This window comes from Acanthopagrus latus, chromosome 16, assembly GCF_904848185.1.
Source record: "Acanthopagrus latus isolate v.2019 chromosome 16, fAcaLat1.1, whole genome shotgun sequence".
NCBI lineage: Eukaryota > Metazoa > Chordata > Actinopteri > Spariformes > Sparidae > Acanthopagrus > Acanthopagrus latus.
This window is the reverse complement of record NC_051054.1, coordinates 7,178,807-7,205,701: the sequence shown is the minus strand read 5'-3', so window position 1 is coordinate 7,205,701 and position 26,895 is coordinate 7,178,807. Positions and strand designations below refer to the sequence as shown.

Here is a 26,895-nt window from a genome sequence, read left to right as displayed (position 1 = left end):
CTCCGATCCTTTTGTGTCTTTTTTCCTCTCTTCTGTCCACACACAGACACACAAACACACGCACGCACGCAAACACACACGTGAGGATGCCAAATTATTTCTAGAAGCGTGAAGAAGCGTGTCCCGCCCTCTGTCTGACCTCTCGTCTGGCCCAATCAGCTGTAAGAAACAGCTCCTCTCCATCACCACCTGACCTTGGCTGCCCGCTCCATTAAACACACTCTCACACACACACATACACACACACAGGCAAACTACATGCACTCACAGGGGCCTTCGCTCGTCCGTACCATCGCATTCTTGAACAAACACATGTTTACTCCGGCTCGAGGCGGCTGAAAACATGTGTCACTCACAGGCCGGTGCCACATCCTGCAAGAGTGGCAGGATGAAGCAGCAGCGTCAGGAAAAGGAAGCGAGGACCATCGCGGAGGGAAGAGGAAGCCCAGACAGCGACATGCACCCAGAGATAGCGTTTAAATGACAGTGGGAACCAAATGGAGTCCGACTGACAGCGAAAACCTCAAACCACAGTTATGTCACAACATCAAAACCAGCAGAGCATGGGCACTTCCTGTGTTCCAGCGAAACTCCCCCCAATATACCTAACGTAGAAGAGGTAGAGAAAGAAATGCAAATACAGCATGGCAAAGAAAAAAAAAGGGAAAGGGAAATTCTCCTAAAAGCACTTCAATGTGCCCCAGTTTCTGCTTCTCCTCTCTGCATTTACGTCTCTTTTACATTCGCTCCATTTCTCTCAAGCTAGTGCTCCGCTTTCATCCCCCGTCTTCTCTGTCAACTTCAGTCACGCCGAGCGTCTCAGTTCTCTATTCCACATAGGCCGCTCGGAAGAAAGGAACAATAGCTGATGAGATAATGAAGCGTGCCATCAGGAAGACAGACTAATGGGCATCAATGTCTTTTTCATGTGTGCATCTTACCTTGTACACCTGCCCGTAGGTGCCATTTCCCACCAGCTCAACCAGCTCAAAGATGCCAGCAGGATCCTGGAAAAAAACAAAGGAAACATGGCGGACTTAGTAGGATGAATTATCATACACTGAATACACATTAAACATTAAACTCGCAGGAAGTAAACATTCCAGATTGAGGGAGCGGTTGCAGCAGTGGCAGCACCCGTGGGGAGGGGGTGAAAGTAAAATGAAGTGTCTAATGGCGTCTGTCCTCACGCAGCAGCCGTCCTTCCCCATTACATTTATACATGCAAGTAGGCTGCACTTCTGAGGGTTCACCCTTGTGTGCACTTGCCAAAGGGACGCCATTTTGTAGCGGTCAGCCAAGTGTTGGGTTCTTTTTTTTTTGGGTCAACTTTTGGCGTCGTGCTCCTGGAACGCTCGGAGGGTCGGAAGTCGGACATTTCACATTTCAACTCGGAAATTCCAACCTTCCGCCTGTGACTGGAAACGCAGCACCGTGCCCGTTATCCAGTGCACTTTTTTCTTGTTTTATCTTGTGCGAGATCTCTAACCCGAGCAGTGCTGCTGTCTGGGCTCTCGGAGGTGTTGATGCACTGGGTTTTGGAAAACGCAGCACTGGATTGTTTCAGGCTTGCGTCCAGACAAGCTGATAATTTAAACCAACAGTCGCTAGGTTGCCAACACAGTGCTCGACGCATCTCTGAGGAGCGACTCGAACGGAGCCTAAAACCCACTGACCTCTGCACACACATTAACTAACACACACACACACACACCTCCCCCTTCCTCTCCGCCGCGTGTTGCTACGGCATTCCAACAATAGCTGGTATTCACCCTCTCCTTCCTTCTCTCTCTCTTTCACACTCTCTCTGCTCGGCCAGCTTCTGTTCCCCGACCGTCCGAAGTCCATCTATGTCTCTCTGTCACCCTTTTATCTACACACTCTCTTGCTCTCCTCCACTCCTGACAGAGTCCAGGACAAGTTCCCCTCTTTTCTGACGCTCCTGTCATTCCAACAGAGTCCCAGAAACACAGAGGGCCTTTTTTTATCAGTTTCAGCTAAGGCCTCTTTTCTCCCTGTGCATCCTTTCTTGCTATTAAAAAAAGTTACAGGACATTATTCATGTTGTGTCAGCCTCAACTTTGTACCTCTTTCTTTCTGCCGGAGGTGCCTGTGGAGATGTCACAGCCAGCGTTGAGCTCACCTCACAGTTTCCATCAGTCACCCTAAATGAGCTTGTAACACAATCAAATTGGAGGTTTTTTGGGGTGAAGTGGGCTCTAACTCTCGCAGCTCTCGCTAGAAATCTGCTTCTAATGTGGATTACCCTGAACTTACAGCCAATTCTACTAAAAATATGCCACCATTCAAAATCATTTCTGTCAATCCCCCCCCACCCCACCTTTTTTTTTTTTTTTTTTTTTTACTAAAATGGCTCTGCATCATCATCTAGGGGGACCGAGCCAAAGAAGATGTTTGAAAATGAGATCTTCCACTGGGGGCGAAGCTGGAGGCTTATTTTGCTGCCGATTCACCAGAATAAACTGCCGCATTGTGCAGATCTGCGCTGGGGACTCATGCAAGATCCGGGAGAACAGACGATATTACACGACAGCCGCTTTTCACAGACAATTCCCCTCTCAATAAAAGCATCTTTTGATTTGCGCGCTGAAAAGCCACACATGCACTCTATTTCCATCCCCGTCTCTCTCCTCCTAACATCGTCACTTTTCCGTTCCCCGCGTCTCTTTTGTTGCCTTTTCTCTCTCCCTCTTCCGTGCTGCGTGCGAATTTGCGATTGCACTTTCAGCTAACTTTCTGCCCGGCGTAACGTGCAGATCTGTGAAGCGCCGCCGCGGCACAAAGAGAAGGAAATGACACAGGATAAAGGCCGACTGAAGAAACTTTACAAGTGCATTCTGGGTGTTACAGTATGAAAAAAAAAATGGTGTACGGGCTCGAGCTGTCAGCATGCCTTTATCTCTTTAGAGGTTCAATTTCTCCCTTTTCTTCTCTGTTTTCCTCCCCTCTCCTTCCCCACTTTCTCTCCCTCGCTCTGTCTCTATATGTTTGTTTCTTGCCGGTCTCAGCAGACCTGTCAACCTGTCAGCCGTTTTTGAAGACGGGGGCCTTTTCGCTTTTCTTTGCTCCCTCCTTCCTTTTACTGTCGTTTCTTCTTCGACCTCCGTCCTCCACCCGTGCGTAGCAGACACATAAACACACATACACACAGGCAAACGCCAACAAAACTCATCCTCTCACACTCCATCTCAAGTACATCCTCCCGCTGTCTCTCTCTCACACTCTCAATACCACAGGCACACACACACACAGACACACGGTGCCAAAAAGCACACTCCTACACGAGGGCTAGTGTTCAAATGTTCTAACGCGTATGAGTGGGCACAAAAAATGAAGAGTGTGTGTCTAGCTAAACACGTGTGCATGGGTGAAAAAAAACAAAAAACAAAAAAAGTCTGAGAGAGCCTCTTTCGACGGTGCAGAGAGCAGGATTCTGCAAGCCGTGCAAACCGTTTGCCTTCGCCATCCGCTCGTGCAGGTAGAGTTTTCCTCCGCTCACTTCCTTTTCCCCTTCTTTGCGAGTGTGTGTGTGTTTGTGTTTGTGTTTGGCAGCTGTGTGAATTAACTCTCAGAGCTGCATACAAAGTTCTGACAGCAACTCCCAAGACACGTCTGAGGATTCACTCGCTTTTTTTTTTTTTTTTGGTTTTTCACTCGACATAATAAAAAAAAGAATCTGTGCACACACACACACACACACACACACACGTGCGCGCGCTGTAAATGCATAAGCATGTAGGCACCGCAAGCCCTGGAAGACGCACAATGTAGGCGTGCATGTGCAGCCTCACCGCCGTGCACAGCGTACAGAACGGGTGCTGTGGCTGGAGAAAACAGAGCGCCTTTGCTGCTCCAGTTCATACGTGTCCTCAGGCTAGCTGATAAAAATATAGCACGATATCATTCATATTTTATAGGCCACTTGCAGAATGAGCTCTCAGCGTGCGCCTGGCTTTGTCAGTGCATCTGCGTGTGTGTGTGCGCGCGCGTGTATGCGCACGTGGTTTAGAGCTCCCGATGACTGGAGCAATTTTGTTCCCCCTTCCCCCCTTTTTTCTTTCTCATTTTGTGTTCTTTTTGAGCGTTTGCCAGCGTCACATGACTGCCACATGACCTCACTGGTGGAGGATGAATCACAGAGCGTGTGCGTGTCTGCGAGAAGCTGCTGGATAACAGCAAGCGATTAAATATAACTTGTACACAAAAGTGCTGAGAGAAGTAAGAACGGCGCTCAACCGTCTGAGATGTGATGCAGAAAACACGGACACACATCATCCGTCCAAAATGTCAGTTTTTGAGGAGATAGGCGTGATGACAGTGCAGTTTTTTTCCCTTCATCCTCCAGTTTCTGTTTTTATTGTTTTTTTTGTTTTTTTTTACATTTTTTCATACCAGACGTGACATCTGAGAGTTTTCCATACCCGCAGACGAGCGCAACTTCCCCCTTCTTCTGTTTTTTGTGTTTTTGAAAGAACAGTCTGACCTGCCAGGCTTTCACACGTCAAAGCGATTGTTACGTTTATCATGAGTCCTTAAGATATGACGCAGGTTAACCTCACTCACCACTTCTGTCAAAGCAAGAAGAGCAATGTTATCTTTTCACCGTGGCATCCAGTGGAACACTTGACAGCATGACATTCATTAGTCATACATAGCTTATCTCAATTTATTATTTATTTATTTATTTTTACACCCACCTGATAAAACATACAATAAAAAGAGCTTCTTCTACAGAAATCCAACTGATATGAATCCGTTTCCTTATAATAGACCATTGTCCTCTGACGTCAGGCTCTGTTAGGGAGGCTCGAATGCTGAGATAATGTAGTGAGACTGTGCTCCAGGTTGCAAGTCGTATAAACCAACGGAATCTGACAACTTATCATTTGATCGACCAGTGACTGATCAGCAACTGATACGAGGATGGAAAGTGAAACTCTGGAGGACCATCAGGCCATATTTCAAGGTAAAAGAGCCAAAACAAAGTGTTTGTTTTTTTTATATCACATACAGTCTTTCTGTTAAGTGTGGCCTGATGCAGCCAACGGGCCGATACTTTTCTATTTGGCGTATGTTATGGACAAAATTTTGGCAATGTCGTACGTATCACAACATTACATGAGTGGGTACAACTCAGCATAATTTCTACTGCCGGGGGGCGCTACAGTGATGGAATAAAATGACATTTAAACAAATCTCTTTAAGAGGACAAAGTTATCATACAAGTTCTCCATGATCACGTATTAAACATGCATACCGAGCATTCATCAAAACAAAACTACTGACAACGCCACATCTTTTAAACACATGATCTAATCAGCAGTTGGGTGGTACCATCCGATATCGCCAGCCAAGCAAAATGTGATGTCACTCACTTCTCTGTGCCACCACAGTACGAAATTATATTTGAGCGGCTACGCTAGCAAAGCTCTAACTTTTGTGACCAGTTTCCCCACTTACAGGACACTCATTATTTCATGCTTCGTTTGCCACAAGCGACAGCATTGTATGCAGCAATCACACACACTTTATTCTAGGAACTGCAACTCCTCTAGTTTCTTTTGCTTGTTCCTTTTACCAGTTCTCCTTGACAAGGAATGTTTTTTGTGCAAAAAGTAGGATGAATTAGGATTAACTTTGGGCACAAGGACACCGAGATGGATGCAGCGCCGGGTCCTCTCTTTTCTTTGAAAAGGGCATATTGGTCCGTGAGCTGCACAAGCCATTAGAAATAATGGGTTTTAGAGTGCAGGGCTGCAGTTCTTGTGAGAGCCACTTCACTAACACGTGTGAGGAATTTTCCTGAATGCATTCGTTCTTTCGTTTCTCAGCCTACCTTTAATCCTCTCCAATACATTCCTGACCTTAACTCTTACTCAACCAAACGCTACAGTCATAGTTCTAATGAAAAACCATAAAGCCAAAAGAAACAACTAGAGTTCAAAATGTGCCCATCAGCAGAACAACAATCTAAGCCGATGAATGACTCCCTTTGAAGATAATGCATACCTAAGCATTCGAGGTCAGAATTTCCTGAGAATGCAGCAGCAGATGTTGAGAAACAAACACTCGTGGGTCAACAATGTAATCAGAAGTGTGACTGATCTGCTGATCATAATCTGCAACAATAGCTATAACGGTAGAGCTGCACATAGCTCTGTCACTAATCCCACTATTGTGCCGTGAGTCAGTTTGACCCATTTAAGCTCAAGTTGAGACGAGCACTTATATTTCATGAAACGGAATAATCAATGTTTGCTCATCATGGCAAAAGACCGTGTGGTGAAAAACACTGACAGAGGCTCCTGCTGAAGCGCAGATATGGCCCTCATGTCTTGAGAACGCATGACGATGTAACTTCTAGATGCGGAAGTCTAATCAAAACAATAAAAATCAAAATATCAAACTGTTCTGATGAGATTGTAAAATAGCTTCAGATCGCTGGTTGACTTTGTGGTTAAACAACCACCAATCGGTGATGAAAATCTGACATTTGACATTTTAATGTGGAAATGCCACATATCACATCTTAAATAAGACACTTCTGGCTTATTTTTTTGTACCAAAAACGAGGAAGGAAATACTAAAAACAGGCCGATCAATAAAAAAAGCCAACATGTCTCAACTGGTCTTCACCATGACTCCAAACAACCAACAACACTATTTCCTTCCAAGTTCCCAGGTTGCTTCTGGTCACATCAGACTGCGCTGAATCTGTTTGTGTTTACATCTACGGATTGACTTCATGATTGAGGAAGCCGAGCCGTTAATATTAATCATTAACTAACCGCCACCTGCCAAAGAGCATTTCAGACGATCCAACACTCGCCGGCTTGTTTCGAACCTGCCAACCCGCCTCCGGCTGACTCTTATCGTTCAGACTGATACCTGCACTGTGTGTGTTGGTGCAGGTGTGGTTGTGCGTGTGTGGTTGGGTGCGTTTGCCCCATCCCATTACATTTTTTCTCCTGATAATTTACCATACACGTGGGTAAATAAACACCACAACCGTTAACCGATGACCAGATTGTCATCAAGTTGTTATGATATCACTTATCAGTTGCGGAACAAAACAAATTCCATCTGCATTTATCACACAGACATCAACATGTGGATTGGGAGGAGACAAAATATAAGATGGAGAAAGTTTGAGCACATTTCAGCAGGTAGCAACAGCAACAACAAAGCCAAAATAAATCAGTGTGGAACATGAGGCTGTGGATCTAATCGGTGAGGTTGTATCCACACAGCAGGACAGATTTAACAGAGAAAGTACAACCTGAGTACAAACGGCACTCATTACAAAAGAAAGAACAAAGTGCTTTTGTTTCTTTGTGTGCACGTAAAGCAATGAAAAGAACATTTCACCCATCCGTTGCACAATCCTGCAGCTAAAAAGCAACAAAAAACATCTCTCGCCGGAGGGATAAGATATGACTCATCAACCCGAGCAACCTAAAATATACCTGGGACGACTAAACAGGCTGAACCCTGTTTATCCCGGCACCAAACTGTAAACAGAGGAAGTCAGCGACGAGCTAAAAGGTGAGATATTTCCCTCTGAGTTCAGCCATAGAGGACCGAATACTTACGTGATCGTGGGCTACAATAGCACCAGGCCACATGAATTGTCTTTTTATGCGGTGAAATGTATAAAGTTTCAGAGCAAAATGGGGATAAATGCAGTAGGATGACTAATAATCATTCTTTTAAAGCTCAACCTGACTAGTTGATCTGTGTGCCTACTGTGAATCTGACGTATATCTTCCTTTGCATTAGACTTTAGCAGCCAGGTTAGTGCAGTTAGTGTCTACAGAAAGTGAATTACAGGAGGAGTGAGGTGTATTGAATTAGAGGACCCTAAGAGGATGATAGGAGTCACGCTGGGGCCGGGTCTGCCTCTTATGAAACCACTTGCACTTAACAACACGGCTCACCACCGCTCGCTTTTTACAAGGAGACGCCGTGCTCGCCTAATTCCCAGAACGTCTCACCCAGACATGTACAGTACATTAACAGGAGCCGACTCTTAATCACAGATTTACAGCGCCCCGCCGAAGCAGATACCGCGGCGCAGACTCCCTTTCCGGCGATGCTGATGAACCGGTCTGCGTCCTCGCCCCTCGCCTCCCCATCCGTCTCTGCCAGCTTGTCATCTCACACCTTCTCCTGTCACCCCTCCGTCCCCCTCATCGTTCATCTTTTCTCCTCAATTTTTGCCTGCCGCTCTCTCCCCCTGTCGTCTCAATCCATCTTTTCCTGCCTCTCTGACCTTCGCCACTGTGAGTCAGGCACAACGGCGGGGGGGGGGGGGACTCGGCTCCTGCTATGGGCTTGTTTACAAGTGTGCATTTTTTTTGCGTTTTATAAAAGGAGAGGACAGGAAAAGGACGATGGAGAGTGTGCTCCTGTCCAAAATCGTATTTTAGTGCAGCCTTAAAAGCGTGCTGGAATGCATTTCATCATAATTTAAAGGGGAAAAAAATCCCAAAGATCACAGCCTCTGTTCACTCTGCACGTCTTTGGCATCATCTCCGCTGATTGCTGTGCTGTTTACGCCGCCGCACGCTTCCAAGAAATCATTTTGGAAATCAAAGAGTGTGGCTGACACTGTGATGTCTTTTCTTCTTTTTTTTTCCCCCCTTGAATTTCATATTCTTCGCCTGCTCAGACGCTCCGCTTGTGCCGACTACAAAAACAGTGGTGTTTTGCTGGAAACATTTACGACACAACTTCCCGTGCGCGTGATGATTTTGACGGGAAAACCTGTCCTCAGCGAACAAAAAAGGTTTTTTTTCCTGGACTTGGTATCCTGTCGCCTGAATCAAGGACACTTGTGTGAAAAACATCAGGGAAAAAACGAATTTACAGACGAGGGGCTTCATATTTTTGATGCACAAAGAGCCAAACTTACACATCTCAGCGCTTGTATGAGTGCAACAGTGAATTAAAAGACTCCATCAGTGACTTGGGGGGGAGAAAATAGGTCAACTAGAAGCAGGCAGGCAGAGTGGAAAGGAGGGTGGGAGGGAGAGGGGAATTTCTCAGCGACAGACTGCCATACAGTATATAGACTATTCATGAATAAGCTCTGTGTAAGCCTTGGGCACTGCTGTGGCCCCGTTACTATGGCGTCCGTGGTGAGGGGCCGAGGAATGTGGCCTTACTGGGCAACGGGGATGGAGAGGGAGGGAGCGAGGGGGGAGATCTGGAGAGGGGTCTTTGCTTCGGACTACTTTAGTCACTGGTCACATCTCCACCTTACAGCCCGAGCACAGCCTCCATCACTTTCTCTCCTTCCCCCTGTCTCTCATCACCCCCCCCCCCACCCGTCTCTCTGAGCTCCGTTCGTCTTCACACGTCCTGTCTCTTTCTCTTTTTTTCCACTCTCCCTCCATCACTGTCCCTTCATCCTCACCTGCTTCTCCCTTTCATCTCGGCCCTCGCACCTGAGTCCCCACACAGCGCGTTTGTCTATTGGCAGCGCGTGTGCATATATGTATGTGTGTGTGTGTGTGCGTGTGTGCGTGCGTGCGTGCGTGCGTGCGTGCGTGCGTGTGTGCGTGCGTGCGTGTATGTGTGTGTGTGTGTGTGTGCGCGTCTGTGGTACCAAGACTATACTTCCTGCTGGCTCACCATCTGTTGCTCTCGTCAGCTGACTGGATGAACTCGTGCTTGTGACGCCTCTGACCTGCGTGTGAGTGCACATGCGCATATCCTTTTACATTAAAAAAAAAAAAGAAAAGAAAAAAGAACCACTGTCTGTGAAGAGAAACCGCAGCTTCTCCAACTCCTCTGGTCTTTTTTGGTATCACTGTGAGTCACGGCTGGATGGGAAAACAATGGCGACGTCTAACGACTCCAACCTCTCTGCCCCCAACACACGCTCGAGTGAAAACATGCAGCATCCACACAGGTGCTGCCGGGGGGGCCGGGGGTCGATGCGCGACACCGGCAAATGTCGCAGAGAGCCGACGCGGCATTGAGAAAAAGGGGGAGCGAGGGATAGAATGAAGGGAAAAGTGCAGAGACAGCAAACATGAAAAGCCACTTCTCTCTCCACTCTACTTCCCATCCAGATCTGTCTGTCTCTTAGTACCAGTGTGTGTGTGTGTGTGTGTGTGTGTGTGTGTGTGTGTGTGTGTGTGTGTGTGTGTGTGTGTGTGTGTGTGTGTGGAGGTCAGTGTAGCCAAGTGCAGGAGGGAGCACTACCCCCCTGACCACCCCCCTCCCCAGCCGCTGCCACACACACACACACACACACACACACACGAAAAAACCAATCCCCCATCACCAACAGAACCCATGCCAGTATTATAATCACCCACCCCCCCCTCACCGGAGCCAGCTGACCTACTTCCTGTCTAGCCAGTCCAGTAGTTGACTGTACACTCATCTCAGATTGTGTGTGTGTGTGTGAGTGTGTGTGTGCCTGTGTGTGCGTGTGAGTGAAGTCAAAAAAACAAGATGAAAGGCGTAAAAGTGTGAGGGATGATGAGAGAAGTGGAGCAGCGCGGATGAGGAGATGGAGAGACAAAGAGTGTGGGTAGAAGACGACGTCGCAGATTGGATTCCCGTCTAGACAAGTTGAGGGTTTAATCTTTTGCGTTTCCCTGCAACTCTGGACAATATTTGTGCTTCTGTGAAGCAAAACATTCTCGCCCCCCACAAGCTCCTGTTTCAGCCTGCGATTGCACCTATTCTGACATTTATCTGGCAGGAAATCTCAAAATTTCGAAATGAAAACCTTGATTCTGGTTACGGCACGATGAAAGTCTAAATCAGCCATTTCTTACCAACCCTCACCATCTTGCCAGGAAACTCCTGCTTTTCATCACCCTGATCCGGGTCACAGTTTTCCTACGTTTCTCATGATTCATGACATGTTTTTTTTGGCACTGTATAGCGGCAGGAGAAGGCATGTTATTTCTTTACACAAAGTTTTAAAAGTAAATCATGAACAAATGAAAGAAAAGTGAGAAATATCACTTCATGCCACAAATGTACGCAAGTTTTGGCTGCAGGTCAAGTTCTTCTGCATTGTGTTTTTAAAATCATCTGACGTAAAAATACGGTCGCGTTGTCGTTTTCAGTCCTTGCCACCGGAATGTTGGAAAACGTCCTTGAGTTTTAAGAATCTCTCGTGGTGAGACACCCAGAACCCCAACTTGGGTTTCAAAATCCTCTCTATGCCCACCGGCGGGTACAAGGAGACTTTACGGAGTCTCGTTCTTGTGACAAATCATATTCCCCTGTGTGCTCTCGCTGAGGAAACTTTTGGGATCTTTCTCTTTCTGATAATAAGCCGTGAGCACGTACAAGATTTATCAAATCATCACCAATGATGGGACCTTCGAATTTGTGGCATCGCAAAGACAAACACAAGCATTTGTGTGCGCGCCCCGAGTCACGGCGAGAGACGTGAGCTTTACATCGCACCTCTGAGAAGGAACAGGACACGCATGGCCTGACTCCCAAATGCACAGACACTTCCCCTCCTCGTCTCCCTCTCCTTCCACTCTACCTCCATGACTCGAAAGTAACATTCGCTGTCGACAATCCCTTCATCTCGACATCGCTCTTCGCCCAGAGGAGAAGGAGGCAGGGAGAGATAATGCTAAGGGACAGAGCGGTTGGCAGGAAAGACAGGGACGTGCATTCAGTCAGTCAGCCAGACAAACAAGAAGAAGAAGAAGAAGAAGAAGAAGAAGGAGGGAAAAAAACAGATGATACAATTGATAGAATGAAAAGAGGAAGAGCGAGGGGGAGGATTGATGAGCAGCTGTGACACACGTAGACAAGCGATGACAGAGACATGAAGGGGGAAAGAGGCAGGCAGAGCGAAGGGGACAGAACTGGACATGCAGGTAGACACGGGCATCCAGACGACTGCATTGTGTGCAGCAGCAAACAGGTCTCCAGCATCCCTTTACTGTGTGTGTGTGTGTGTGTGTGTGTGTGTGTGTGTGTGTGTGTATGTGTGTGTATGTGTCATCCCCGGCAAGACACCCACACATTATGGAGAGAGAAACGCACACCATGCCCGGCGATGCGATAAAAACACGGTTATCCACGCATTAACACAAGCACAGGGGGGTTGTTTGTGCGTTTGTTTGTCTGTGTGTGTGTGTGTGTGTGTGTGTGTGTGTGTGTGTGTGGTTTGCAGCACAAGCCCGGACTGAACAAAAGAAAAGTGGCTGTTGCAGCATGCGGGAAAAACCTTCAGCTCGGATGCGAGAGAGCAGAGAGAGACCGCAGGTTAAGTTTGACACTTTCTCAAGGTGCAGATGGCTCCGAAATAGATTCAAAAAATTAAAATTAAAAAAAAAAAAACAGGAAGGGGACAAAATCACAGATCGAGGAACAGATTCCTGTCTCGCACCCAGAGCATCAGCAGTGTGTGGGAGAAATAGGTTAAATTCCACTGCTGTCTGATATCAAGGCTGATGGGCCTATAATAGGCTGGCCCCCAGTGGGAAAAAAAGAAGAAGAAGAAAAGATACACAAACCAAACTAAACCCCCCCCCCTCCATATTCTATCCAGGTCAGCAGAATTCCTGCTACAACCTCAACTCAGCATCACACACACACACACACACACACACACACACACACACCACATCAGCCTCCCTCCCTCCCATCCCCTGCTACTGACTTGAGTGAGGATGAGGCTTCAGCTGTCATGTTAGTTAACATCCAAATATGATTTCATCTATAAATGTGAGCCGCTGTGGAGGCCTGGGCTCCCACACATCCGCCCCTCGCAGCCTCCTGCCCTCCTGCCGGAGCGCTGTCAGGTGCAGAGGAGAGAGAGCACACACACACACACACACACACACACACACACACACACAGGCGCGCACACACACACCAGTTTCTCACAGATTAAAATGTTTTGTTTTTCTTAAGAAAACGCCCCCCCATCATCTCACCCTCAAAGCGGACAGGTCGATTTCGTCCAGACTCCGAGCCGGAGAGTCACTCGCCATGATGGAGGACGCAGAAAGCCGCCCTCGGTCGCCACGATATCCTGAAAAATCGGCCCTCTGCTGTCACGACCGTGCGGTCCTCTCCCTCTCTCTCTCTCTCTCTCTCTCTCTCTCTCTCTCTTCTCTCTGCTGCTGCACAAGTCTCTAGCCTCGACCTTACACGGTGGCGTCTCAGCCGATGGGGACGCAATAACAACAGTCTCCTTGTCGCGGTTGTGCAGCGGGGACGTGCCGTCTCGGGGCCCGCGGAGCGCACGGCTAGAGCGCAGACGCGTGGAGGACGGGGAGCGCGGACATCAGCACGTCCAGGTCCATGTCTGCCGGGGTGTAAGACGGTGCAGAGGAAAGGTGATGAGCGCTGTGTGGTGCGGGAGCGCTGCTGCTGCTGCTGCTGCTGCTGCTGTGGGTTTAACAGCCGCTGCTGTGACAGCCAGTGGATATACAGGAGGGAGAGACCGCCTCAGCAAACCCCGCCCACTACTGGGCGGGGTTTGCTGAGGCGGCAGGGACTCCCGAAGCCTTTCGTTTCTTTTTTCTTTTCTTTTGCACTATCTCAACAAACATGCGGTGTAATAGCTCGATACATAATGCATTCTCAGGAAATCTGTGTTATTATAAACGTTTTGTGGTTTTAACCTTTTAATTTGTAATTGTTGCAAAAAAAAAAAAACCCAAACAAATTACACACAAATGTACAAAAAGAAAAGCATTAATAAATAATTGCAACAAATTTACTAGCCAGCATTAATATGGCAAATTCAAAAATGGGCCAAATTAATGTTAACTGCGTGATTAAAGGTTTACAAAGCATTTCATTGGTGTCTAAAGGGGCGCTGTGTGGATTTGAGGAGGAAGTTCAAACTCTGATTTCTAATATTTACAGTATTCATGAGGTGAATATAATTGTGCCTCACCCATCCATAATTGTACAGGAGTGGGAGTGGGAGCATTTTTCCTCAGAATTGACCTGAACTTGTTATTACTTGTGCAAACCTCCGTCGTGCGCCTTTGTGTTTTTACAAAGGCTTTTTCTTCCCAGGGACAATGATTGATGAGCACCTTGACAGGTTCCTGGTGTTTGTCCAGGATCTCATTTATGTCGTTGCCAATATAAGTCGTTCTGTGGAAAGGTAGGGTTAAAACTGATCTCGTTCCAGTCCAATAACACATTTCTGTCTTGCGGTTTTCACATGTCTCGTGTTTTGCAAGAGCTGGGACTGGCTGGTGATTTAAAAACAGCCTCATTCTTATTTGTGACTATCACAAACACAAAGTCTCCATATTCATACTGTCACACACACAGCTCCAGTGCAGTCTTTCCCTGTTCACATTTGAAATGCTGATGAACTTTTGGACATTTGAGATTTCTTCTTTGATCGCACTCGAATCTCACAGCTAAACATTTGTTTAGTTTAGAACAAAACAAGATAATACCCGAGCTCTGATAATGCCTCCATGTGATGACTCCAAAAATATCATACCTTGAATTAGTAAAGAGTAAAAAAAAAGATTTTACATTACAATGTGCCTCAATTTGCATCCTTTGCTACAACCAAACAAAGGTGGCAGCTGGAAGTAACAGGTAACACGTTTTGGCAAAATCACAGCGTGACTATAAAACGTACGGTCTAAAAAAAAAAATGTGAGTCAGATTGGATTGATAACAATAAGACTGATATCAATATTGAGTCAAAACATTTGGTTGCACATGGCTTGCTTTGAGTCACCTTCGCTCAGTGAATCGGGGTTGGTTAGAGATTGTATAACAAGCACAAACGCTTTCTGTTTCTCTTTGATTCCTAATGAAACGATCCCACAGCAAATGATTGTCAGTGGCTGACACATCTGGCATCCACTCACATGATTTATTTCTTCCCTTTCCCGAGAACGACCACAAACTTGGCCAGACGAATAGTAATTACCTTCAAGTGGATTACAAAGAAGAGATTCCTTCAGTTCACATTTGGAGGTTAAAAAGAATGACAAAACAGGAAAACATGTACTATACATTCACACATTACACTACGTTATCTGCTCTTACTAGAAGGCCGTCACCACAAGACCGGGTCCATATTGTGCACAAGAAAAAGCTGGAGGACGAGCAGAAGTGATGCAGTGGAGTGGACAGTGGAAAGACTGATGTGAAATATTATCACTCAGTTTTAAAGAAGCTTTCGAGGGTTCTCTACATCCTTAATCCCAGTTTAGGAGCTACTTAATGTGCCCAAGTGGCCCACAGTGTTCGAACAGACAAGAAATCTTGGTGTAATCTTCAATGCAGATCTTTGTCACCCAGTGTCGTTTCTTCCTGACAATAAGAGAGGAGTCTTCAATCTTCTCTAAAAACCCGCTGTTATAGACAGGCATTGCACATGCATCCCTTTAAATAAGATCTGGTTCTAACTATACCTCAGCTTATCCCATTCTGTTTTATAATTCTTTTGTTGTTTTCATTGTTTTTTTATCTGCAGTTTTTTGTTTTTTTTCCCGTAAAGCACTTTGTAACCTTGTTTCGAAAAAGCACTGCGCTCAACAGAGATGCCATTGTCCGGCTTGTGTTCAGCTCTGAGGGAGAGATGCATGGATACAACTCATCAAATGCCAAAAAATAAAAAAATAAAACATGCATTAACACATGCGATACCACTGTGTGGCTATCTCCAAACACACACCAATGAGACACAAACGTACTTCAGCTTCTGACATATACATTCACTGGATACGAACAAAAAATAATATCCCAAGATAATTTTATTTGTTATTGACATTTAAATTATGAGTTACATTTTTTTTGTTAAATGAACAGAGAGAAATTAGAAATACTCTCAAGTGTATAAAGAGGATATTGTACATGAACACGAGTGGAAGCAGGAGCAGCCAAACTGAGGCTGAAGGGGACAGACTGTTGATAGACGACTGCTGCGTGATGGTTAAAGCAACAGAGGTTCAGTTACAAATCCATGGCCATCCATGCAACCATGCCACATGTTCAAAACATTAATGTTTCCAGAATGTTAAATGATTCATAGTCCATAAATAATGCACCGACAAATACAGCAAAAGGGGTAAACAATACAGACAATATGTCAAAATCAATACAAGTTCAAAGAAAAAAAATGCCTTGAATCTTTGCAGAAACAAAGAGCATAAAGTTCCCCAAACATCATCACTTCGGTTTTCAAATCGTCCGTGCCCTGGTCCCATTCTGAAGAAATCAATCTTTCTTAATCACGTCCCACAATGCAGCTGTCTGCTTCGGTTACATACGCTCCAGTTGAGTGACACCTCTGGGGTATGAACTGGGGTACGACGCCAAAACAGGATTCTTCCCTTTCACGAGTAACACTGAGGATCTCTGACAAACTGAGCTAAGTGAGAAGTAATTAGCCGGACTCCAAAGAAGTGGTTTGTTTAGTGTCACATATCCTCTGACAAGAATGACGTGTAAAAAAAATGATGTATTAAAAAAAAAAGAAAGCAAAATCAGGAAACAGGGTTTCATACATTCACACATAGCAATGAGAACAATAGGTACCATAAGAATACTCGCAAAAGCTGAATTTCTGCTCGACGTGTTGCACTGAGAAGCGATTTTCATGTTTAGTCCAAGTTGAAAGCTCCGTAAAGAAAATAACTGGAACTGCCAAGAAAGTTGGAAACATGAACTTCATCTTCATATTCAGACTTCGTCTCAGGCTCTATGGAAAATATGTATATTTTTAAAGCTGCTGTAAGTGATTTTTTTCTCTCTAAAAACATGTTTTAATTCATATTTTGGTATCCCTGCCAACAGGGAGCGTGAAGAGGAGGGAGGGCATCGCTAACGGACAGGAAGTCAGCTAAAAAACAATGACAACGCTCACGGCAGCTCTGACTTCTGTGTTGGCATCATTTCAAAAGTCACGTTTTTGGGCCACTAGGAGCGAGATGAGCAACAAAAGGAGACGCGGTGGAGAGGAGGGGCACAGGATGGTGTTCTTATCCTCACGATGGTGGTGGAGAGGATGCTTGTTGAGAGTGGAAACAACAGTGGAAAATGTTCTCCCACTGCCATCGATAAGAAGTCACATGTGAGGCCCTAATCCCACGGTAGAGGCCGTTAAATTGGGCTGAATGTAAGAGAAACCAGATGGACCTGGTGCGTGTGAATGTGACCTGGCATTGTCACTCTTGGATCAGCAGGTATTCAAAGTCTCATGTTACAACCAAACACTGCAATTCCAAGGAATCTGATTTCCGGCTGTTATTTTATGATGGCCCCAAGCCTGTCATACCTAATCCACACTTGATCCTATAAACCTGTCAGGTTCCTGTTGCGCTTCTGAAGAAATTTCCTTTGAGCTGTGTGTGTGTTTTGTGTTTTTTTTACAGGTGTGATGATTGCTCACATAAGCGCTGATTAAAACTGCCAAAATCTGCATTACGCAAGGACCATAAGCAAGAAGCTAGCACCATCTGTTGGGCAGAGAGGAAATGACACCTTGGAGTTTGTGGGGCCGATTGTCTCATCCATCCTCGCCGTCGCCTCTGATCATGCACCCTCATTTATCTACTCATCCTTCTAAACACAGTGCGATACAGCCGAGGTGGGTTAGCTTTTGTAACCCGTGTCAGCTCAACGCTTTGGTTTCAGCAGTAGAGTTCGTAACCTCACGTCTGTTCTGACAGGAAATATGATATTCCTCTCTGAGGGGGTTCCTCCAGAGATGTGATTGGCACATGCATTAAAGCAATCATGTTAACGAGACTGAAGCACAGTTAACAAATCATGCACCGCGGATGAATCAGTGAAAGTGTCTCTGTGTGCAGAAACAGGAAAATGTTTTGGATTCATTTGACAGATAAGATCTCAGAAAAGACATCTTTTTTTTTTTTAAAGCAGCTCACACGCAGGCTCGACAGCTCTTCTTCTGCAGGCTCATAAACGGCATACGTAAGCACTAATGCACCTCACGAGCGTCACGTCACAAACTCACAAGTAAATGGCATGCACCGGCATCTCCGTGCGCTCTGTGGTAATGCTAACCAGGAGCCGGATATTCCTTCGCGTCTTTGTCGAAAACATTTTTCCTCCACCTCACGCTGGTCCCTTAGAGATCCTCGCTGTCCTCTGAGCGTTTCAAAACAGTCCAAACGTCTAAGTGCCCAGAGTTTGATTCCCAAAACCCAAAAGTTCATGTGCCTTGTTTGATTTTTTTTTTTTTTTTTTTTTAAATCTCCACAGCTTGAATGCAGTCACAGAGCAGTCAGAAGTTGTCCTCAATTGCAGTCAGTCTTATTCATTCTTCATACATCCCAAAACTTAGTGCTTACGCCAGAGAGCCAGATTTCAGAGATTTGTCAATTCCCAGCAGTCGTATCAACCCAGAGGAGACTCATCTCATCTCCAGATCGAAAGCGATCTCTTGCAAAAATCCAACATGACGCGTTTAACGACAACCACAATCCGGATACTTCGCTCAGGATTATGAAGAAACAGTTCAATTCAGTGGCACGTCCTTTATGTCCAGATCTCAGTCGGGACCATGGCCTCCTTCGTTCCGACTGAGGGCATGAGGTTCTGCTCAGACAGGAAGTCCAGAGGAAACTGGACCAGGAAGCCTCGGATTTTGCGCAGCTCCTCCTGAGCGCGGGCCAGATCGGTCTGGGCCAGACCTGGTTTGGACTGGTACTGCTCCAGCTCGGCCATGTTCCTCACCAGGGACGAAGGAAGACATCGAAACACCTGCAGCCAAAAACACACATAGGAATTGGTTAATTTCACAACCAAAAAAAAAAAAAAAGTTTCTGAGCCTCGTAGAACGTCATATGCCATCGACTCTGATAACGAAAGGTCCCATTTTGTAGAAAGTTTTTGAGTTATGAAGAAGATCGAGATGTTGCATAAATACTGTGAAAGTGTGAGAAAATCTGAATCAGAACCATAAAACATGTAGGCAGTGCTGGCTCAGGCCTGTGGCAACTGACCAGTCACAGCAGTCTGGGCTTTTTCGCAGGGGGGCATTCAAGAGAAAATGGAGGGTTCTTTCAGAGTGTGAATAGAGGTGCTGCTGCAATGGACAGAAAGGGGAAACAAATGTGTGTTTCTAACTATAAAGCATGTAATGATTATCTAGCAGTCACCCAACATAGCACAATTTGGGACCTGGGAACTATTTTATCAAGTCTGATGGACTGTGATGATATTTTTGACAAACATTCAAGGTTCCCAGTTCAATGACTTAGATTCAGCTAAAACTTTGAGCTTCATCTGTTGTGTGCAGCTGAGGCTGACAATGTTCAGTTTAAACTGATGAAAGTCAGACAATAGAAAGTTTCACTGGAGTCTGAGCCACCAAACCAGCCACGGTACAGAGAATAAATCCATGTGGTTTAGTCAGAAACGTTGCTTTTGACGTGGAAAAAACAATTGTGCTCTTTATCAATCTTCAGTCTGATGACTACAAGAATGAACTCAAAGAGCCTCAGTTGTCCTCACTTAGTACATCACACAGATTCTTATATCATCATGTCGTCTGACAGGAGGACTCCAGACAGTATGTCTGTAAGTCATGGTCAATGTCATCCACCAACTCATTATTATTTAGGGAGTCTGGAATCTCTTCAAGGATCATTGTTATCTGCACCGCCAGACACACACAGCGTCTGCTTACACAAGTACGCCAAGTGTGAAGGACAGTGGAAACCTTATCAACACACAACGGAAACATTGTTACGAGACAGAATCAAACATGATCACAGATTTGCCCCACAGCTTCTCCTCTTGCGCCACACCCAGTAAAGTTTTTGCCCGAGCAGCGACTACGACCTGGAGACTCCCAGTGTCAACTGTAATTTTACATTCTCCCATATTTTGTTGTGTAATCAGCCCTAACTCCAGGGAACACTAGAATGACTGAACAGAATGAATGACAAAAAAAAAAAACAGATCACCACTTCACCATATGCCTGACTCTTGCTCTCTCAGATGACTGACAGTGTTGGGGAAGCTACACTGCAAGTGTAACTTGTAAAACTACATGTAGTTCAGCCCGGCAGTAGTTTGAACAAACTACATTTGTACCCCTGGAGAAATGTAGTTTGTAAAACTACTGCTAAAAAAGTAGCTTTACCAACTAATTACACTCATTATACTCATTTAACTCGGTGTTAAATAAATCAACATATGGTGAATATGAAACAAAATATAATAGCCTACAAAAAATTCACATGCCAGCAGAAATACGCCTCTCAAGTTTTACTTTTTAAAGAACAAAAGATGAAATTTTTGGTCAACATCACAGGAACTTCAGAGGCATGAAGGCATGAACACGGGGCAGAATCGCTTGTTGACGCGACACATGAGCTCAATGTTTTTCCGTTTAGCACTGAAAACATCTTTACCAACACCAAAGCAGCTCACATGCTGCACTGACACCAGTGTTGAACTTCACTAACACAAAGGCTTCCACCTCATCCTCTTTGTCATCAAAGAAAAATAAAAGTTATATTATATAGGTCTTTTTTTTTAATTTAAAAAAAAATCATGTTATTAGCCAAAACTGTAGTTTGTAAATTGAGTAGTTAAACTACAAAAAATGACCCAAAAAGTAGTTGAAATACTTGACGCAGCACAAAATATGAATGTAATTTAACTACCAGCAAGTTACAGCAAATTGTAGTTAAGCTATGTAATTCAATCCCATGCAGTTTAAGTCTCTGCTGACTTATTACATTTATTTTTAAAAACGAGGACATGTGTGAATTGTGTCTGAGTTTCAGTCCCCTGTCGAAATGTTTTAACACCATCTTGGCACATGTGCTCATCCCTCAGCCTGACGACTTGACTGACCTTCTCATAAATGGTGGCGTTGCGTCCCGCTGTGGTCATCCACACCTCCTTGTAGAAGCGATCACTGATGGGGTCGGACAGGTCGATGCTGGTGTCGGTGTGGCCTCCGAGGATGGTCCTGTTTCGGAGAGAGGGAAAGAAGAAGTGAAACAAGGAATGAGGAAGAAAGAAATTAAACTTTTTTCACTTTATTTGACAGGAAAGGTTTATCAGATAAAGCCAAGTGTTAATGGTTAACCCCCTTTCAGACTACACAGGGGTATTGTAAATGCAGTGGGCACATGAATGGCAGGGTAAGTCTTTAAAGGTATCAGATTACCTCTAACAGCTGCAAACACTTCAACTAGATTCTAGCATGCTTCTTTGATGTGTGTCTCTCCCACTTTCTGACTCATTCACACACAAACACAAACACAACACACACACCTGAAGCACTCGAGGCGAAGCTGAAGTGCGTAGGCTCCAGCCTCGTACTCCTGTCCGTCCATCACAGACGCAACCTTTTCTGAGTCCTCGATAATCACCGCCACCTCGCTGTCACGTTTGCCCAGCATGCTCCTGTCGTTGATGTTGGCAGAACCTGAAACAATCCAATCAAAAAATTAAACCCTGCATTCAGTCACTCTCAGCTCTGTAAACACATCTCATACATCTATAATGATGGCAGAATACAAATATGATATGAACACATATGTAGACAGAAAATTTACAATTATGTCTTATGTCTAAAAATAAAAAATAAGATGATTGAGGAACATTTTCCTGTTTAGTTCCTCATTTTCCTGCTACTGAAGTGACAGAATGAGCTGCGGCTTGCCAGCCAGCAGAGGGCGCAGAGGAGCCATGTTGCAGCAAAATCCACACAGTGAGACAGTATTTATGTGCACATTTTTGAGCTGCACACATGGTGACAGAGAGAAAAAAAAAGCCAGGTTTTTTAGGGTTTTTTTTTTGTCACATTTCGACAGTGTTGCGGCAGAGAGGCCGAATGCCTCAAATAGTTCTTGGTGAAGACAAAGTGAGAAAAAAAAAGGGACAGAAGGTGACGGAAGCAGATGAGAGACGAACCGATGATGACTGTGTTGTCGTCAGCGATGAGCATCTTGCTGTGGACGTAGATGAGCTCCGTGACCAGACGGCCCTCCAGCTCGGCGTGCGTCCGCAGACCGGCGAAGGAGATGTAGTTCATCCAGTGGTCGTCCACTGGGGGAGGAAAGGAATCGGGGTTATACTGAGTTAGAGGATGAAATATTAACACCTTTCCAACTAACTGACCTTAATATTAGGAATGAAAATGTTGTTGTGGTTATTTCTTGCACTTACTCTCCTTTTTCAGCTGTGAGATGATGGAGTGTTCCCCTCTGATCATGGTTCTGAAGAAGCGGGAGATTTAAACATGAATAATCCAAAAGAGGACCCTGGACTTAAATCACCTTATGAGAGATAAAATACAGTCTATCTCCAATGATAGTTTCACATCCGCGTTTTCTCGTTTCCCTTCGTTATTCCTCTTTCAGTAGCAGACAATAGTATTGGTTTCACCTGTAGTTGAAGTGCATGACGGCCTGGAGAGCGTTCCCTCCCCCTGTGGTGATGTCTCCCTCAAAGCCAGGAAGCAGAGGGGTGACCACGTAGACGCGGTACTTCTTACCCTCCCTGTGAGCGAATCACACAAAGACAGAGGATGAACCAGGAGTGTCAAAGCAGAAGAGAGGCAGTCCATCATCCCTCCTGTGATCACAAGCAGCACAGAGGTTCTTACTTGTGCGCTCTGAGGATCCTCCCGATGATGGCGTCGCCGATCTTGTTGTAGACCATCTTGTTGTCGGCACAGCTGATGAAGAACTGGTTCTGATAGGAGAGAAACGGTAAGAGATTAACCAGGAAACAGAAAATGATCCGTTTCATTAGCCATCATCACCAAACTTCAGCTCTCAGAATATTAACTTCACATCAGAGTATTTGTCTTTTATTTTTCACACCGGCGTACCTCTATGTAGATGTAGTGTTTGCTCTTGATGATGACCTGGATGTAGGCATTATGGATGGACTCCTCGTGGTACTTTATGCCCGCCGACCAATCTGCTGACGACCTCAACACCTTGTACACACACACACACACACACACACACAAACACACACACAAGCAGCATTATTTGAGGGGTGACACTAAAAACGGCTGCATAATGAATGTGCGTGGTTAGTGTTCTCCAACGCAGTGAAACTACGTAGGAAGCTAAACATAGAAGGGATGAAGACGACAACAGCCGACGATAGCAACCATAATTCCACTGTACAAAACTACAACAAACATCAGATAGGAAAAATATCAGTATACAAAATCTGACCAGCACATGAAAAACCTCTGATCATGAAGTCAAATGTTACTCTTCAATTATCAGGTATTTGTTCCTCTGTTAGTTTGATATACTAGATTTCTGTGTGTTGTACTCTACTCCTGTATTTATGGTATCACGAGGAATGGTTTGCATTCTGTTTTCACTCGTTCCCTGCGGTCCCGCAGATGGAAAAGCCAGATTTTTGTCTTGCGATATGTTTTGTTTCTCATTATCTCGTGAAAATGGAACAGATGTCATGTTTGTTCAGTGGCGCTGTGGTGGCCGGTGTGCCTACTGTTGTTGACTTTTTGGCGTGTGTTGTGCTGAGGAGCGAGAACCTGTTGGATTCTCCGCTAATCAGCCTCTGATCACGGAGAGGCAATCGAGCACAGAGCGGAGAAGCAACATGTGAGATGCCGAGTGTGCTCTTTGTTGTTTTTAATGTCTTTTTTTTTTGTTAATGAGATCCAACCGTCCTGGCGTGCGCTGGAATACTGATGTTTGTTCTGCACCAGCTGGAGGGAGAGAAGCACTTCTGTGCACAAAATGAGTTGACAGTTCCTGCCAAGTAGCAGCTCTGAAACTGTAACAGTGATCATAATGAGGCAACACTGAACGCCAGGATAAACAAAAATATTCTTAATGAGTTTTCTCACCTTGTAAACTGTTACTGAGAGAACTTTTGTTTAATATTACTTACGTTATTAAATAATTAATGGGGAAAATCAAATAATACCATGAAGACATTCACTTTACTGCAAATAAAAAGAAGGAGTAATTCTTAAAAAGACGGAGAAATAAAGCAAAAAGTTTATCACATATTTCAAAACTGGTTTTGTATAATTAGTGGTACTTATGTTGTACACAGTGTTCAAAGGCATCAGATGAATAAAAGACATGATACAGAAACAACAAAAGAGAAAAAGTCCAGAACACTTTGTCTTAAGATGGAGACATGATGTGATTCTTATTTTAGTCAAGCATTCTGCTCAAAGGTTGGTTCCTCCCGGCTAAAAAACCCCTCCGAGTCAACGGCAAAGTGCAAACCTTTGCAGTTACATAATTTTTTTCAGTCCATGGAGCGTTTTTTTTTTCTTCTGTCTGTAACACTCTTTCTCTTTGATCTCTTTTATCTTTTCCCAGCAGTGCTTGCGGACCAGGATGTGGGAAAAGAGTGCAGGGAAAGTGGGAGTTTATACTGTTCTCTGTAATCTTCAACCAAGTGGTTCTTCGGTTGGTTCTCATTTTGTGTAATTAAGAAGGGAAAGAAAACAACATTTTCCCACAATATGTTCCGTTTTATGAACATAGTTAAGAGGTCCTTGTGTGTTTGGATTTCTTACCTGCACTTTGGCGTCGACACAGTCGGGGACCTGGTATCTGAGCTCATTGGCACTGGTGTGAGACTTGGGCAGCAGGAATGGATAAGACAGCGAACGATACTTTGGCTTCATGATCTGTAGGAGAGAAGGTTGTAGAGTTCAGGCAGAGAGAGAGAAAGAGAGAGAGTGTAAACATAGAGTCAGAGGAGGAATGGAAATGAGTAAAAACAGAAGGAGAGGGGAAAGGCTGATGCCATGGAAAGCAAGAGTGTGAGGATTAAGGCATTTTTTTCCAGCCAGATATTTGTCTCATATTTGCCAGGTCAGTGTTCATTGTCCTGTTTTTAAGTTTTACACAAGTTGAGATCATGTGATCCAAGTAACAGACCATCAGCCTGAAAAGGTGGTTATATTTCTTTCAACAAGCAGTTTATGAGATCCTGGTTAAACAAGTTCAGCTTCAAGTTTGAATCCTGCTCTCAATCCCCCGTGTTTGTTAATGTACAAAGTGCGTGTGTGTGTGTGTGTTCGTGTATGTGCTCAGTGCCTTAGTAAAGTTCCAGCGCTGAATGAAGTGTCTGGCGACATCCCGGGCAGCTCTGCCGTGAACCACCGAGGCGATGTCGTGCCAGGGCATTCTGGGAGTTTGGTACCTGTCGATGAAGTCTGCACCCGGTGAGGAAGAAGAAGAGAAGATGGGAGGATGGAGGACAGAGAGGTTGGTGCAGAGAGAAGAAGAAATAAAAAGTGGAACAAACACGTGTTTATTGGTACTCGGTTCCAGTCTGTGTAAGATTTCCAGATGATTATTGGTTTCCATCAAACTGATGTACCAGGAAAAATGTGCGAGTGTGTCTGTGTGTGTGTGTGTGTGTGCGCTCCCCACCATCAAAAGGCTTCTCCAGCTGGATCCAGTCCTTGTAGACAAAGTTGCAGTAGTCTTTTCCATGCCAGAAGCGCGTGTTGCCCTGAAGCTCTCCAACACCTGTCTTCAGGCTCCGCACTGAACCACTCCCTACACACACACACACACACACGCGCGGAATGAAAATATGGCAAACTGACCCAGTTCATCTGCCACATGCTCCCTGCTTCTTCTCATTTGAACGCACCTGCGCTGTCCACACTGCTCACACTGTCTGCGTGCTGCAGAGTGTGTTTTTGCAGGTGTCTGTAGAGGCTGAAGCGAGCCCTCCTGTTGCGCCCGATCCCCTTCAGCTTCGGCAGTTCCACGGGTTCGCCAGGCGGCGTCCCTCGTCCGTTGCTTGTGGAGACGCCATCGACAGAGGACACACCCTTACTGGACGGAGTGTTGGTGTTGGTGGTGCCAGCCTGGGGAACATGAAGAAACAGCCTCTTACAAGCTACACCTAGCTCCGACTAAAGCAGTACTAACAGAGCACCTTACAATAAATCCCAGCTTCATGATTGGTAATGATCAGTTGTGATCGATTTTGTTTTACAGAGGTGTTCATTCAACTTTATAATAATTACAGAGGCTGTAAATGTTTAATCCAACTTTCTTAATGATAATAGAAATGGAAAGGTCAACATGGTTAACAAGGAAGGGTTCAAATACAACTAAGGGACACGTTCATCCAAAAATGAAAATTCAGTCCAAATGTACTCACCCACATGCCGATGGAGAGCCGAATTACGTCTCGTAGTCCACTAAAGATTTCTGGAGCTTCACAGCAAACTGATCTCCTGCACAACTGAAGTGGTTCCAAATCTCCGGACGCCCCGAGATCCCAAATTGATTTGAAAAGACAATGTTTACAGCCTTTTTAAAGCCAAAAATCTTCACTGTAGCTGCAAAGCAATAAAGCACCTCGTCTGAAGTGGGTGCGTGATCTGGGCTGCGTTTCGAGGATGTAAATATTGTCTTTTCAAATCAATTTGGGATCTTGGGGCTTCCGGAGAGTTGGATCACAGCAGACGTATCATTTTATTTGTCTTCAGACTTCAGTTGATTGGGAGAATGCTGCAGCGCTGTTTTGCTTCGAAGCTCCAACTTTCCATCAGCATGGGGGTGAGCTGATAACGACTGAATTGACTGTTTTTGATAAACTTACCCTTTAAGGTTTGTTTTTTTATTCTCTTTGTGTGTCTGTGTTTGTAATTATATCAATGTGAGAATAAGGTTGAATTTTGGATCAGACAAACTCATCAACAATTCTAACTTATCCTACAAATATAAATGTTGCAATCTCAGAAATCAAAATATCTTGTGTTAAAAAATTGGTGCTCAAGAAAAAAAAACCCAAAGAAAACCCCCCAAAACTCTGGAATTTATCATCTTGAACTATGAACAATAATTGTTTATTATCATGGGAAAATGGTGAGTATATTTGGAGGAAAGGTCATGTGAGCGTGAAACAAGCCTACCCGCT

The 26,895-nt window shown here is 45.0% G+C and overlaps 2 protein-coding genes across 7 annotated transcripts in view; both read right to left on the bottom strand.

The window, feature by feature from the left end:
* tnika (TRAF2 and NCK interacting kinase a) overlaps window positions 1-13,405 on the bottom strand; it is a 62,920-nt gene extending 49,515 nt beyond the window's left edge. For all 5 annotated transcript variants that reach the window (XM_037125337.1, XM_037125340.1, XM_037125338.1 and 2 more), the window contains exons 1-2: window positions 12,954-13,405; window positions 942-1,007 (exon numbers count right to left, since the gene is read on the bottom strand). In XM_037125337.1, coding sequence (XP_036981232.1) covers window positions 942-1,007; window positions 12,954-13,010 — 123 coding nt within the window. In that variant the 5' untranslated portion in view covers window positions 13,011-13,405. The remainder of the gene's footprint in view (window positions 1-941; window positions 1,008-12,953) is intronic.
* Window positions 13,406-15,743: 2,338 nt separating this feature from the next.
* pld1a (phospholipase D1a) overlaps window positions 15,744-26,895 on the bottom strand; it is a 35,275-nt gene continuing 24,123 nt past the window's right edge. For both annotated transcript variants that reach the window (XM_037071399.1, XM_037071398.1), the window contains exons 15-26: window positions 25,615-25,834; window positions 25,389-25,517; window positions 25,050-25,168; window positions 24,524-24,637; window positions 22,832-22,942; window positions 22,604-22,692; window positions 22,384-22,497; window positions 22,165-22,214; window positions 21,910-22,044; window positions 21,268-21,421; window positions 20,842-20,959; window positions 15,744-18,735 (exon numbers count right to left, since the gene is read on the bottom strand). In XM_037071399.1, coding sequence (XP_036927294.1) covers window positions 18,511-18,735; window positions 20,842-20,959; window positions 21,268-21,421; window positions 21,910-22,044; window positions 22,165-22,214; window positions 22,384-22,497; window positions 22,604-22,692; window positions 22,832-22,942; window positions 24,524-24,637; window positions 25,050-25,168; window positions 25,389-25,517; window positions 25,615-25,834 — 1,578 coding nt within the window. In that variant the 3' untranslated portion in view covers window positions 15,744-18,510. The remainder of the gene's footprint in view (window positions 18,736-20,841; window positions 20,960-21,267; window positions 21,422-21,909; window positions 22,045-22,164; window positions 22,215-22,383; window positions 22,498-22,603; window positions 22,693-22,831; window positions 22,943-24,523; window positions 24,638-25,049; window positions 25,169-25,388; window positions 25,518-25,614; window positions 25,835-26,895) is intronic.